This window comes from Diabrotica virgifera, chromosome 6 (genome assembly GCF_917563875.1).
Source record: "Diabrotica virgifera virgifera chromosome 6, PGI_DIABVI_V3a".
NCBI lineage: Eukaryota > Metazoa > Arthropoda > Insecta > Coleoptera > Chrysomelidae > Diabrotica > Diabrotica virgifera.
The window spans coordinates 43084055-43099747 of record NC_065448.1 but is presented as its reverse complement, the minus strand read 5'-3'; the positions used below and the strand labels follow the sequence as shown (position 1 = coordinate 43099747).

The 15693-nt window shown below is 34.1% G+C and overlaps 1 protein-coding gene across 2 annotated transcripts in view; it reads right to left on the bottom strand.

Moving 5' to 3' along the window:
• The window catches only part of LOC114324522 (ecdysone-induced protein 74EF), an 843335-nt gene that overhangs the window by 83604 nt on the left and 744038 nt on the right, over positions 1–15693 (bottom strand). For both annotated transcript variants that reach the window (XM_028272381.2, XM_028272382.2), the window contains one exon: positions 1564–1686. In XM_028272381.2, coding sequence (XP_028128182.1) covers positions 1564–1686 — 123 coding nt within the window. The remainder of the gene's footprint in view (positions 1–1563; positions 1687–15693) is intronic.

Below are 15693 nucleotides of genomic sequence, written 5' to 3'. Positions count from 1 at the left end.
ACTACCCGTATGGATTTAAAGGATTGTGTATTTCGAAAGATTTCCCCAGAAATTACGCACAAGCCTGTTATGAAGGCTCGAAAGGAGATGTGGCAGGATTAATATTTAGATATAGTCCATTCTTTCGTGGTTTTAGCTCAGCATTTTAAAGAACCGTTTGTTTCGATTAGCATGACATTTGCAATACGCATAGAAAACAAATTATATAGTGCCAACGTGTGCTCTTACCTCAAGGGTAATTGTCACCCCTTCTCGGGGGTGAAAATATTTAACTTAACATAGCTCCCGAAATCGATAGAGAATTCAATTTATAGCAATTCTCCAAGTAATTCACGCTTGAAATTGTTGGTTTCCTACCTGAACAATCTATGTTTTTGGGTGGTTTTTCAAAAATAACTCGAAAACAGTACATTTTAACCAAAAAGTCACATCAATAAAAAGAAACCTTTCAAAATAACAAATCAAATAATTTTTTTATATTCCAATTGCGGCTATACTGCCGTCCTCAAATAAAACGCGGTATGTGCAGCCAACTTAAAACTGAGAAACCGGCTCTCAAAGTTTTTTCTCAGGACTCTATAGGTACTCTATATGTTTTGACAACTTTTTAACGCAAAACATGTTCTAATGATAGTTCAACATTATTTAAAAATATATTCTTAAAAAAATCATGTTTTTATCAAAGCGTTAAATAAAAAGTCATATACCGCGTTTTAATTGAGCAGCGGACAACATATTACTGGATTACAAGACTACTGGATTAGAAATAGGATTTTTTACAAAGAAGAATAGTTTTAAAAAATAAATAGCTTATAATTGTTTATTATATACCCAAAATACCTACATGTCATAAATGTTCAAAATACGAGGTTGCAACACGAGTCTCGATAAAAACGCGGTAAATGAGCTGTGCTCAATTAAAACGCGGCAAGTACATGATACTCGCTAGCACATACCGCTTTTTAGTTGAGTACTCTGTAGATACCGCATTTTAATTAAGCAACTATTGAAATTTAGCATATACGGCATATTCCAATTTGTTTATTTTGGTAGTAAATAACATGATACGGCTTTCAGACACTGCAGAAGCATAAATAAGGTCACAAGGAAACCACATATAGCAAAAACTTGATTTTCAATTTTTTTGCAGATACCGCGTTTTAATTGAGGACGGCAGTATACAACCCGAGTTACAACCTGATGAAGTCGTACCAAAGTATATTATAGTTCCTCTAATCGGCTTTGCTCACGCTTGGTTAAGCTGTTTTCAATAGCCACTAGACTAATATGTACTATTTATAAATGACAGTTCTATAGACTTCAAAAATGTGATTTCCAAAAACTTTAATTACAATTTACGCCGTTGTTATTCAAAATTCAGAGTAGGCGCAATGATATGAAATGATTGTAATTTCGAGATTAATCTATTCATGTACCTACATTTTATTGGATTCGAGTGACATTACATTTTTCATAAGGTGTGTGTTCCTTAGAGTTCTGAGGTTTTATAACATTTTACCGTGAAAGAATGGACTAATATTCGTGTTAAAAGCTGATACGTACCAGTTGTTGTTGGGTAAACAGATTTTCGTCTTCCATATTCACATAAGCTAGGATGTTGCAAGTCGGTCCTTTGTCGTGACAGTAGTTGGTGGAGTTGATTATAGTTGTTCTGTTCCTTATCAACTGAAAAGAAAAAAATACGTAAATCTAAAGTAATTTTGGTAAATACATAGAAGCAATTTTGTTTTAAAACATTTTTTATCGAGGTTGACCGCGTTGAGCAACGTATGGGAATGGATAAGTGGTGAAGGCTAGAGCGTTTGTTCTCATATAGAAGAGAAATTAACAGGATTATATTACAAACATATTCTAATTTTGCCATCAGTGATCCAGAGGTCCCAATAACAACTTCATCTTCCAAGATGACAGTTGCCCGGTGCATACGAGTAGAATTTTGTTCGAGAATGGTTGCAAGAAACTCACGTTGATGTTCTGCTGTGGCCTTCCCGGAGTCCAGACCTTAACCCCATCGAAAATGTGCGGACAGAGTTGACGTATGTCAACCTACGTATGTGAGGAAGAAACCTAAGGCCACGATATATAATTGAACTATGGGAAGCAATTGAGCAGGCAGAGGAGGAACTTGTTCAATATAACGTGAGGAGATTTGTGCTATCTATGAACAGAAAATTGCAAAGTTGTATTGAAAATAATAATAAGTACGAGTGTAAACTAATCAATGGCCGCATCCGTACCTATGAGTTCATATTAATAATATTGTCTTGTGTAAAAGACATTTACCTAGCATTAAAAAACCATTTTTTTGCAAATAAGTTTTACGTTTAGGAAAAACAACGGATTATTATGTATTTATACGTATAAAATGTCAAATGTCAACATCTGGTTCCAAGCTGACTGTATGATCTTGACAGTTGACACATAAAATCGAGCTGCTGGTCAATTATGTGCAGTAGGAGAATTATAAATAATAACATATAATTAAAAATAAACAAAAACAATTTAACTTTTAATTATTAGAACCGATATATACGTACTTATATTTTCACGGTCAGAGCTACTGACCTACTGATAGACTATAAAAAAGGTATATTGATTACATAAATTATATAAGAGATCTCAATGTTTCCCACGTAATGTTTCGAAACTTTTGAAGAAGTGTCCTGATTATTATAAACACTCAGGTGAAATACACCTCGATGATCGTAGTCGCTTGCTATTGTGTATAAATTGTTAGGTAAAAACAGATCCGGCTCATAATATTCCAGATAATTAATAGAGAAATGTAAAAATTCAGGAAAAGAGTATTACAGAGTAGCGAGTAAAATCAATGTGTAAAGCAATGTGATATTGAAATGCAGATATAAAATACAAACAGTTCTGCACATACGTCACTGTTGTAGACACGGTCACTGTTGTAGACGGTGTATAAAACTGGAGTTAAAATTGAGCCCTGAAGGACTCCAGTTGCTGGAGTGAATTGTGTCCAGAATTGATTGACGACTTTGACGCGTTTTGCCCAATTGGAGAAATAGGAGCCTATAATTTTTATGAAGGTAGTAGACAGTGTAGACATCTCCAATCTCCCGATTGGAGAGATAGGAGCCTGTAATTTTTATGAAGGTGGTAGACAGTCCAGTGAGGTGAAGTTTTTCGATTAGACCTGATCGAATCTCTGGACATAGAAAAATGCCTATTGCGTATCTATGGTGTTAGTTAATGAATTGAGATATGAAAGTAACTGCTTCAATCAATGCATTATGTGTGGATTATTCAGGTTTGAATCCATATTAAAAGTTTGGGATGCTATGATTTGTTGCTTGGAATTCTACGACTCTTTCCTTGATGATCCTCTCGTAGACTTAACCTAAAGTATTTAGAAGATATATTGATCTACAGAATTCTTTGCTGATTACGGGTTTCTTGGATCCCTAATTTTTTATCTGAGACATTTTCTGGGACATCTTAAAATAAATACCAAGACGGTTTAGGTTTTTTTCAAACGTCCAAATGAAAAAATATTTTTTTATCTGACAAATGAAATCGACACTGAAGTCAGCTATAACTGTTAATTAGTAGAGAACAAATGTTCCAACAATAGAATTACGACTATCGAGGATAAAATTTATATTAATTTAGTAACCTATTAGAATTTTCGAGAAAAATGGAAGAAATTGACACAATGATCATGGAGAAGAACGAAAAACATGAAAAACTGGTTGCTAAAAACTAGCACAAAGAACTTGAGAATCTTCAATAGGAATCACAACAAAAAGATCTTTATACTTTTGAAAGAGAGATATTGAAAAAGGATATTGAGACCCATCTGCAATAATGGTATGTGGAGAATAAGGTTCAACCATGAGTTGTATCAATATAATAAAGAATCTTCTATAGCAAATTATGCAAAAATACAAATATTGTGTTGGACAGGTCACCTTATAAGAATGGATAATGACAGAACACCTATTAGAACGCTTAGTGGAACTATGGTGGGACGTAGGCCAGTAGGAAGACCAAGGAAGAGGTAGACAGATGAAGTGAGAGCAGCAGAGAGAGAGAGAGAGAGAGAGAGAGAGAGAGAGAGAGAGAGAGAGACCTTCATAAGAAATACTGTGAAAAAAATGTAAGGAAAGGAAAACGACATGGGTGCAAAACTTAAGAGAGTGACTCCAATACAGTAATCTAATACAGTAAAGTACTTGCAGCTGTACAAAAAGTCAAATATCTATAATGATAGTGACACTTTGAAAATGGCAAGGCAGCTGAAGAGAAAAATGAAAGTATAACAAAGGCAAGTGGAGAATAAAGTTATGATTGCAATTCCAGCTTCCAGCCAAGAGTAAAACCAGTAAGTAAGTAATTAGAGGTAAAAAAACGAAACTATGCCTGAGGTCACTGTTTTCTTACTTAAACAGTCCGAAAAATTGTGAATTGAAACAGTTGCTAAATCTCAAAACGTTAGGTTAAAAATATTTTTATAATAATTAGGATTTGGTATTTACGTCTAATAGAAATTATTGAGAAGTAAAGTAAATAAATTAAGCTTCCTTCTTCTAGCCAGCCGATAGTTGGGCTGGTACACTACTGTGTAGAATGTGTGGTAACAACGTGTATCGACCATAGTCTGTAGAATGAAATGGAAACTTTTTAGGTCAAGGAAAAGCTCAGTTTCCGGTTGAATTTCAATAAATACAGACTTCTTTTAGTCGTTCGAAAATGTCGAGAAATAGGAAAATGTACAATGGTTTTTGAGGTCGCTGGGAAGCACAGTAAAATTTATTATTATTTTCCTTCGTAATTAAGTGGATAGTAAATTGATTCTGAAAAAGAAAGTTAGTTTGTATAGAGAAAAGGAAAGGTATATTTATACTAAAACAGAAGACGATATTGTTACAAACAATGAAAGCAGCTAGAATCTCAGGATGCCTGAAAGAAATCGTATGGAAGAACAAATATTTAAATACTGAAAGCAATGTCAAAATATATAAAACAACAATAACACATTAACACATATTATAACATATGCGGCAGAAACAAGACAAGACAAAAATAAAGCGTTACAAATGATGAGAACACTTATAGTGATGAGCGAGACTGGTCTTAGTCTTGTGATCTTGGTCTTGCAGCAAGTCCAAGACCAAGACCGCCTTTTGGTTTGCAAGACCAAGACCAAGACCGAACCTTGCAAGACTACGCAAGACCAAGACCAGCCTGCAAGACTCTTGCACTTTTTTGCGAAATTGGTTTTTTATTATTTAACTTTATTTTTTTAGTTCAATAGTATATACATACTGACATTGTAATAAACCTTAAACAATATCGAATTTTTAAAATACATAATAATATTTTAAGCTAAAAATCAACAATTTTGATATATACTTTGATCGGTAGTAAAACAGATTAAGGGAAATTGGTTTTAACAGTCCTCTTCTAACTTTTCTAGCGTTATCTTATAGTTTTACAACAATAAGTACAGGGTATTTAACGTAAGCAGGCCACTCAAATAACAAAAAAAAAAACAATCAAACGTCAAAAAAAAAGGGGAGCACAATCGAATTAAAAAAAAAATGCTCCGTATTAGACTGTCGTATAAGAACACATTTTATGAAAAGAATACTGATGACGTCGTTTCTGTAGTACCCAAAAATGACATTTAAAAAACCGTATATGTAGAAACAGAAATAAAATTATTCCTATGACAGTTCAACAGTTTCCAGTATAATAGATTTTCCGCCATATTTGTTTCTAATTGAAACTTAAAAGCTAAAAATAATGAATTTTTTTTTGAGTGATACTGGATTCTTCGGAAAATTATTTTCTTTAATTTTCTATTTTCAGTTATTCTCTATTATGAACAGTTTCCGAGACATCCAGCTTTGTCACACTCACACTATACAGCCACCCTCTGTATATGCAGAATGTTTACTAAGTATGTGTACAAACTTTATAGGTTAAACGTTCATATGAACTGAAAATAAAATTTTTTTAAATGAGAAATCAGTGTTCACGTTCGATACATCATTTCAATAGGAATTTTACACCTGGTTAAAATTGAAGGTTTTTTTAAATTTTTTTTCCACATAAAAAACACAGTTTTGCTTTTGCCTTGTATATACGTATGTATAATTAAATAAAGCGCGTATTTCCTCCAAATAAAATAAAATGTAACTAATAACTTTTTCTTTTTTTTTTTTTCACTTTTTTTTTCTTTTATATCATATGCTATTGAATGTATAAAAAGCAGGTTGTGTCTCAATTCAACTTAAAATTGAAATTTGAAAATAAACCTTTATATTTGAAACATACTTTTTAATGAAATAATTAGGTGAATGTATAATGTTAAAATTGGTATCCGTTTGAAACTACATTCTACATTCTTTTAAAACTTTTAAGCAAAAATATAGTTTCATTCTTCACATCTTTATTTATTTCAATGTACATTTTATTCGAAATTGTTTGGTTTAAATTATTACTACCAAAAAAGCAAGACTCTTGCAGCAAGACCAAGACCAAGAACAAGACCGGCTAGTGCAAGACCAAGACTGCCTTTTAGCTGCAAGACCAAGACCAAGCTTGCAAGAACAAGACCAAGACCAAGACTAGCCTGGTCTTGGTCTTGTTTTGCTCATCACTAGAACACTAAGAAGTATACAAGGCAAAACTCTACGTGACAGAATAAGAAGTGAAGATATCAGACAAAACTGTGAAATACAGGATATAGGAAGATGGGTCAGACAGATATGAAGATATTGGAACAAACATATAAAGAGAATGGAGGACAGCAGACTCATTAATAGCGCAAAAACGAATAACCCAGTAGGTAAAAGACCACAGGGTAGACCACCAAAACGATGGCGAGAATGCTGGACCTCATTGTTCGGGGAAGACTTAATGGCAATGAACAGGCATATGTGTGGCATAAGAAAAGTGCCTGAAACAAATGAGAAGCGTTGAAAACCCCTATTGAACCCACGAAACTTTTTGAGAAGATTACGGACAAAATGCAGAATAATTAGTTCTATTGCATAATACTCATTGACTTTTGACATGACAAATGACAATGCAGATAAGGAAAATCATTTTCTTTTTTTTTTTTAATAATAATAAGACCAATTTTTATGTGTACAAGCCTCGTACATATTCTAGAATTTAAAATGTCCTAAATCAACATATTTATTCTCAACTATTTATCTCATATTTACACATAAAAGTAAATCACACAAATACACTTTACTCGTTGGCCTATTTAACCAAATCATTCCTAATAAAATCATCTGTCGTGTTTGGTTAGTTTCTCACTATAAATATTCAAAATAACGGAAACAATTTGCTATACATATTTACCAACAATAAAGATTACAGACATATCGAGGTTAATGGTACATTGTAACGAAAATGCTGTGGATACCTTTTGTTTTCCTTGTCCGAAATTATATCATTCATGTCTTACATAATGGTACACAAACAACTAATGATGTACTGGTAGTAGTACTAATAGTTTGTGAGATCTCACTTAAAAATAAACTTATCTTTGTTTATGCTGTCGTTGTTTACAATTGCCTTCCTTATTTATCAGTTTAATTAGGCGAGTAAACAGTCCGACTTTGTAGAAAAAATATTTATTATCTTCTTTCAGTGTATCACCTCTACTCTTCTGTCTTTAAGATTAGGGTTTTTACAATTATGTATTTCTAGTGCTATTTCTGTTATTGTTTTTTATTTCATTTCGTACCAACTGTAGATTTACCTCGTAAATGATCTATTTTTGTATGAGGACAATCTATTATTTGGATTTATATAGATCCACCATATTTAAGTGAGTGATCATTGCTTTCAGACAAATAATGGGTATCATTTGCCCAGTAAAGTGTTGGCACCAAAAAACAGTTTTGACAGATGACAGTTTAGTGTTAGTAAAAATGCAGCGTTACACGAGAGAACAACACGTTTTCATTGTTGAACAATATTTTAAAAATAATGAAAGTTTGGCGACCATAGTTCGAAAATTTCGTACAAAATATGGTCGGAATATTGATTTAACTTCACGTCTTCGTCAATTATTGTAAAGATAGTACATAATTGAAAAATTCGTCCAAAGACGTCCAAAAAGAAGCCACTCAAATGTCAGTATCGAAGCAGTGCGCGAGAATGTTAGCGAGAAACATCATTCTCGCTGAATATCTGCATCTCCAGGCTTATACAAAGTCCAATTGACAGAAGAACTGAAACCTATTGACCATGTACAGCAAAGACAGAATGTACCTATTATTATACAGCAACAAGTGGATGTTAATTCGTCCTAAGCGTTGAAGCACATTTTCACCTTGATGGCTTCGATAATCGTCAAAATTTTGTTTCGTATAATATGGTATTTAACAAAGTTCTTTCTGCCTAATTTGGATGATACATATTTATGTGGTTTAAAAAAGAAGGTGCCGTATGCCATACCATACAGCCGTACAACGATTCAATTACTTCATGAACTATTTCCTGAACGTGTAATCTCTCGTTTCGCTGATCAGAATTGGTCCCCTGGATCGTGTGCTTCAACACCGTTGGATTTATTTTTATGGGGTTATTTGACGTCAAAGGTCTGTCCAAGAATAGCAAATGAGCGAAAAACAGTTGTTTTATAGATTTTTTTTCTATTTTTTCCTACTTTCTCAAATTATAAAATATATCTATGATTTTAGTTTGTACTTATCTACTTCTTGTTATTAATATGACATCATTTTTATCCCCTTTATTAAAGAGATCGAAAGTTATCTCAGCTGGAAAGAAAGAGAAAGAGATAGTCACGAATGATCAAGCCGTCACCGGCTCGTTTTTGATGTATGGCGTACATACGCATAAATTCTGTAATGAGGTTAAAAAATCTACCTTATAAAGGAAGTTGGTATTTCGTACTAGAAACATATTATGTAAGTACGACTTGCTTAAAGTTGAGTCGTATGTAGGTTAAGGCCGGCGAGTACTGAAAAAAATAAAATACCTACCTGTGTTGTACGCGATTATCAGTGGCGAACCGAGAAAAATTTGAATAATGCTTTCGCTTTCTTAGCAATTTGTTTTGTACGTGTTTTATTGTTTATGTACTACTGTACGAAGGTTATCATACGAATATATTATTTTTTAAACTTTTTTAGTTTACCGTGTAGTTAGTATCAGCCTTACATGTCGTTTTCTGCATTGCTATGTAAGGCCAATACTTTTGTATGGAACGGAGGCCTGGACACTCAACATAACGCTGATGAATAAGTTAGAAGCCTTTGAACTCGGGCTTTATAGGAGAATCTTGAAAACACCTTAGACAACCCACTCCACCATCGAAAATATTCTGAGGAAAATAGGTAGAGATAGGGCGCTGCTGAAGATCATCAAAGTTAGAAAAGTTAGCTACCTGGGACACATAATGAGAAACGAAAAGTACCGCCTCACGCAACTGATCATCCATGGTAGGAATGAAGGAAAACGGGGTCCAGGTAGGTGCTAGATTTTATGACTTCGAAACAGAGATTGGATCGGCCTTGATTCAACATCTTTGTTTAGGGCCGCATTGGACAGAGACATATTTGTCAGTGTAGTCCCTAACCTCCACTCTAGGCTTTAATTATCACCTAGGTATAGGTATGCGTTACTTGCAGTCTACCATTCCCAATGTAGATTAAGCTAAAATAACCACGATGCAAATTCGGATATATTATGGAACAGTTTTAAGAAAAAGTTTGAATAAATAGAATATTATTGTTTGTTGATTGTACAGACAGAGGTGCGAGATTCTTGTGTTGATGCAACAAAGTGGTTTTGCAATGGCAGTAAAAAGTAAAGGAATTAAATCGTTCATTAAACAAATTAAAAATATAATCTCATGCCAAAATGTATATTTTCAGGATACGCGCTAATAGTACTGCCGAAAACAAGCAAGAAACAGCTGAGAATCACAACAAGCTTTCTTATTGGATATGCGCCAATCAACGGATATTTGGGTGCAATGGGGAGACTTAAGGTGCAGACTATATGGCAGAGAACTTGAAACAGTCATCCAAATTTTGCACGTCTGCTAGGTACTAGATCGCAAGCGGAAAATAAACTTTTCGGAAACTATCAAATGCTTCATATGTTCAACACATAGTAACACTAGACCTGTACGAGCTAGTACTAAATTCCAGAATTCTGGAATTGGTATTATGAATAAATGGGATCGCAAGCAGAAAACACTTTTTGGAGACTATCAAATGTTTCCAAAGACACATAGTATCCCTAGACTTATACAAGCTAGTACCTACAGAACTCCAGAATTCTGAAATTAGTATTATGAATAAATGGAAAAGGTGCAATATGCCAATTGGCTACAGTAGGTATATGACAGTTTAACGGGCTGAAAGACTCACTTCGAAGTGACTTTGATCAAATTCAGTGGAGCTAGTTTTTTTAGTGTCTCAATCTGTATGATTGCTCTGTGTTCGTTTTCTATTATACTATTACTGCAAACGCGAAGTACGTTATGTGAAGTTAGTTTTACTGGTTCGAAGTGTAATTGGATTCCAATGGTTTTCTTCAGGTAGTTTTTTGTCCCATTCTTTAATAACATTGTCCAACATAACGTTAAACAGCAGTGGTGACAGTCCATCTTCTTGTCTAACTCCCGCATTTATGTTGAAAGTTCCTGAGAGTTCTCCCATGAATTCCACCTTAGATTTTGTACTTGTTAGTGTCTATGAGTTCTATGAGTCTTCTTTTGTGTTACAGCCTTTTCTCTTCTTTTTTCAAATTTATGGTTACAATTTATTATTAATTACTAATTTCCAATAGCGACGCCTATGCTTTTTAACTGATATAAGTGAATTCTTATTCTTACCTGTCACCACACAGTAGCTGAATAAGCATATTATACGCAAGTTTGTCCTGTCGGCTGTTTTCTCGATAGTTTATTATTTGATTAACCCAATTAATTGACACTTGTTCAATATAATTTACTTGTGCAAAATTAATATCTAGACCAACGTATCTATTCATTATAGTAAAATTTGCCAAGGACAAAAACGTGACTGCTCTTATAGTGTCTACTACTTGTTGATGGTGAACTTTTTTCTTTTTTCAATAAAATTTCCAGTACTGTTATGGTTTTTTACAGTACGTAAGAAGTAAGAATTACGCGGTAGAAGCATGAATATGCATTATTCTTCAGGAAAAGAATAATTGAATAAATAAAGAAAATGTTAGTTTGTAAAGACGTCAAATTAGACGTCATTTGGAATAATAATTAGTTTTCGAATTTCGAAACATGGTAAACTCCAAGAAAAAGAGAGGAAGTAACTATACAATCAATTTTTGCTGTAATCATAATCATGAATCAAAGTTGATTAGTATTAATATCGACAATAGGCAACAATAGATATCTACAATATTCACTGAACCAACTTTGCCTAAATATAATTGGTTATAAAAACAAAATTTAATAATAACATATGAGTAATACACGAGAAATAACAATGATGGAAGTAAGCTTCAGGATCACCAAGTTATAAAAGTGAATGGGATTCTTCATGCCAATCTTTATAATATCTGCAGCAGCGTGGAAAAGCTGCACAGATGCTGTGTTGAACCAGTTTCTGAGGTTCTTTACCTAGGCCCAGGATGTTAAGATCATCATCATCAATGGCGCTACAACTCTTCTTGAGCCTTTGCCGCGTTTACTATTGCCTTCCATGTTTGTCGGTCCTGTGTCACTAATTCCCATTGTCTCACTCCCATTTTCTCTGATCTTCTTTGACTGCATCTTTCCACCTTTTTCTAGGCCGCCCTACAGACTTCTCCCTACTTCTTCCATCTGGCCTTTCCCAGAACATATTGTTTATAATGCCATTGTCGTTACTGCGTATCACATGCCCTGCCCATCTGAGTCTATTAGTCTTTATATATCTGACTAGATTTTCTTTTCCGAATAGAGACTCTAGCTCGTTATTGTATCTGCGCCTCCATTCGTTTGTCACGCTGTCTCTGCAAGGGCCATATATCATTCGAAGGATTTTACGTTCCCACATCAATTTATTTACTTCTCTTTTTGTTAGCGTCCATGTTTTGTTTGATGTTAAGATACAATAAAGTAAAGTTGATATAACTAAATAAACCTTTAACCAAACTGAATGGAGACATATCGATTACATGAACAAGAGAAGATAAAAACATCAAAGGAAATTACAAAAGATGATCGTCATAACATAAAAACAAGGGAAATTCGTATTTTATTAAAGAAGAATGCAAAAGTAGTTTATATCTAATCTACTAACACTTTAAGTGTGTAGAAGCTCTATGACATTTTAATAGCAGTAGAGGCATACCTACATGATTTTCATATTTGTAAAAGTGCCATAAACATACGGAAAACAAAATTCATTGACCCTATTGCACCTTCAAAAACAGTATAATTATGCGATTTCCTGTTTCATGAACCGACATTTAAATTTCATTGACGAACGAAAACAATCATTAAAAAGCTCGAATACCGACAACATCTGCTATTTGTCAACAATCTATACATAATTTTATGCATAGCGAGCAACATAAATTTCATGAGTTTCATATCTTTCCCTGCGATAAAAGATAAAGTGCACCGAATAACAAGTAGCGGTGCGAACAAAAACAAAACCGAGTAATGAATAAGCACAGTCTAACATGCAAAATAGGTGCATAACCTCAAAAAAGCGAAACGTGAACGTTGACCTAGGAAAAGTCTAGCCGTATCGACCAGCAGATTCCTGGAAAAGTATGCAATAAAGCTCTCATTTTTATTATTTTGTTTTTTGGCTAACGTGATGGGCACTGTAAACGAAAGGCTTTTTATACGTTAAATAAGTACATAATTGAACCTTTCAGCCATAACGAGGTGTGTAATTTACTCGTATACCTACGTATAAACATACACGATCAAAGATCTATTATTCCTGACAACATTTATTTATAAATCATCTTTTTTAAGGATATAATTTTCTACCATTTGTAACAATTATTCATTTAGTTATGGCGAGACGAACAGGATGGTTAGATGACGTGGAAGACGACCTAAAAACTATGAATGTAAGACAATCGAGAGGAGAATACCCAGATAGCACAAGTACGTTCTATGGACATCCAATGGACTGTACATTGGAACGTCCAATGGACGTCCCGCTAAGGTACAATGGACATCCGATGGACGTCCAACGAATGTCCAGAGTTCACAAAATTGGACATCCATAGAACGTCCGCTACAAACGTACATTGTACGTTGTATTGGAGCTTTCAGTGTACACCTTATGTACATTCAATGTACGTCTTATGGACATTTGTAGGGCACTTTTCAGAAAGCAATCTAGTATCCATAATTTTGTGAATACATAGCAAAAAGCCTTTATAGGAAATAGTTCCTTATAATACTAAACTTATACTTAAAAATATTACACAAAAGACCTTTTTTATTTCTCTTTACTATAACTTCATTATAATATATACTTTATTATAGGAACTAGGAACTTCATTAATGCACGACTGCACTTGCACGATAAACAGAAAACACAAATATATCACAGGATGTATTTTCATAAAGACGAGATTCAGATAATGACGCCCTAGGAAGCATGCACATTAAAAGAGGTTTAAGGCAAGCGTCCACAGACCCGCATCGGACGCATCGTACGCAACGGATTTTAGTTTGCCTTGTACAGAAACTTATATAACCGCGTCCACTGATCCGCATCGTACGGATCGCATTATCGATTGTCAAACTAAAATCCGTTGCGTACGATGTGTACGATGCGGGTCTGTGGACGCTTGCCTTTAATCTCTGTTCTGTTTCTGTTCCAAACTATTTTTAGAGTCAGTACCGTTGTTGTATATTACAAGCGCGTTTGCCATTCTGTGAATTATCATAAATAAACCATCCTTCAGTATTCCACAACAATTAACAGCGATAATCCCCTAAAAGTACCTGCCTAATACTACCTTTCACGACCGATAGCGCGAAGAGCGACAACGTTGTCAAGAAGATTCTCATTTAGTTTGTATTGGGACTTAATATAATAGTCGCGTTTTGTGTAAAATATCCATGGACCACAAATGGATGTCCAATGTACGTTGAAATCAAACGTCCAATGGACGTCCCGTAATGTACGTACATAGTACGTCCAGTTTAGACTTTAAATGTACGTTATATGGACGTACATCGGACGTTGTGTGCTATATGGGTAGCACGAGAGAGGTCTAAATGGAAGGACGTAGCCAGACAGGCAAAGACCTATCCAGGGTTATGATGACAAAAGAAGAAGATGACGAGACCATAAGTACCTGTCTATCACTCTTAATGTCAGAAGAGGATAGATCCATTGCTACATTGCTTATCAATGAATGATATACATCGACGCCATAGCTTGTTGATGATAATATTTGAAAAGTATTCATCACGGAAATTCATATTTCTTTGTTTTTTAGCATATTGTTAAATATAAATAACTCTAACAATCTTCTTTTTCTTCTGGTAGCACTTCAACCCATCTTGGTTGACTGGGTCTTGGTTGACTGCACAATTCGCTTCCATCTCGAACAGTCGTCCATGATAGTTTGTCAGTGGTCTTAAATCTGGACCTTCTTCCTGTGGGGGCTTCCTCCCAGATTAACTTGGCAAGGCGGTTATTTGGGAGTCTATGGACATGGCCAGGATTTTTCTGTCAAAACATCTAAGTCTTTTTTCAATTGCTTTGGTCAGAGTCCACATCCCGCACCCATGCATGACACCGGTCTAATCACTGTTTTAATATTCCGATTTTTGATGCTCGTGTTAGGTTCTTTGATTTAATAGTATTATGGAGACTATACTTACATCTGTTTGCTGCCTGAATTCTCCCTTTAATCTCTTCCTTAATATCGTTATCTACAGTGATTGTTGCTCCGGGATATTTAAAACTTTCCACTCTTTCAAAGTTACATTAACTTACAATTATTATAACTCTAACAATCATTATGTAATATATTGTTGTAGGTATTATTTAGAAAATGTATATAGTTTACCAAAATTTTATCATCTAATTCAAAACATAGGTTTTATTAACCCCTCAAGTGTTACAACACGTTACTCTTATCTCAGTGACTATTTTTTTAGATATTGTTATTATTACAGTGGTAATTGGACTTATATAAGATTATTATTATGAATATTAAACTTTCTTTTCCCCCTACCAAAAAAATATTTATATTTCAATGTCAATGACTCTGTTTTTTTGCGAAATTTGCGTAAGGAGTGCGAGAGACGTAAATCGCAGATTATATCCGTGTTTAGAAGTAAGGAGGAATCTTATCACATCCTAACACAATTCTAACGAGACAGTAATTAATGATATTGTAATGAGACTGTGAATAGAGTAATTCATCCACCAAAAATATACAAAATCAATAAAATACTTTGCTCGGTATACGTAAGCACGTGTTATTAATTATTTGGGTATTTTCTAAACATTTATACATCACCCATATCAAATTGAAAACATATAAACGTTAGTATATTAATTTATTATTTATGTAATAAATGTTTTGAATGTGATTTCTGCTATTGGTAAACGCGAGCAATTGCGAATTGGGAGATCTATTCGCAATTTTTCATCACACGTGGAGATTATTTTTTTCCACGAGTTTCTAATT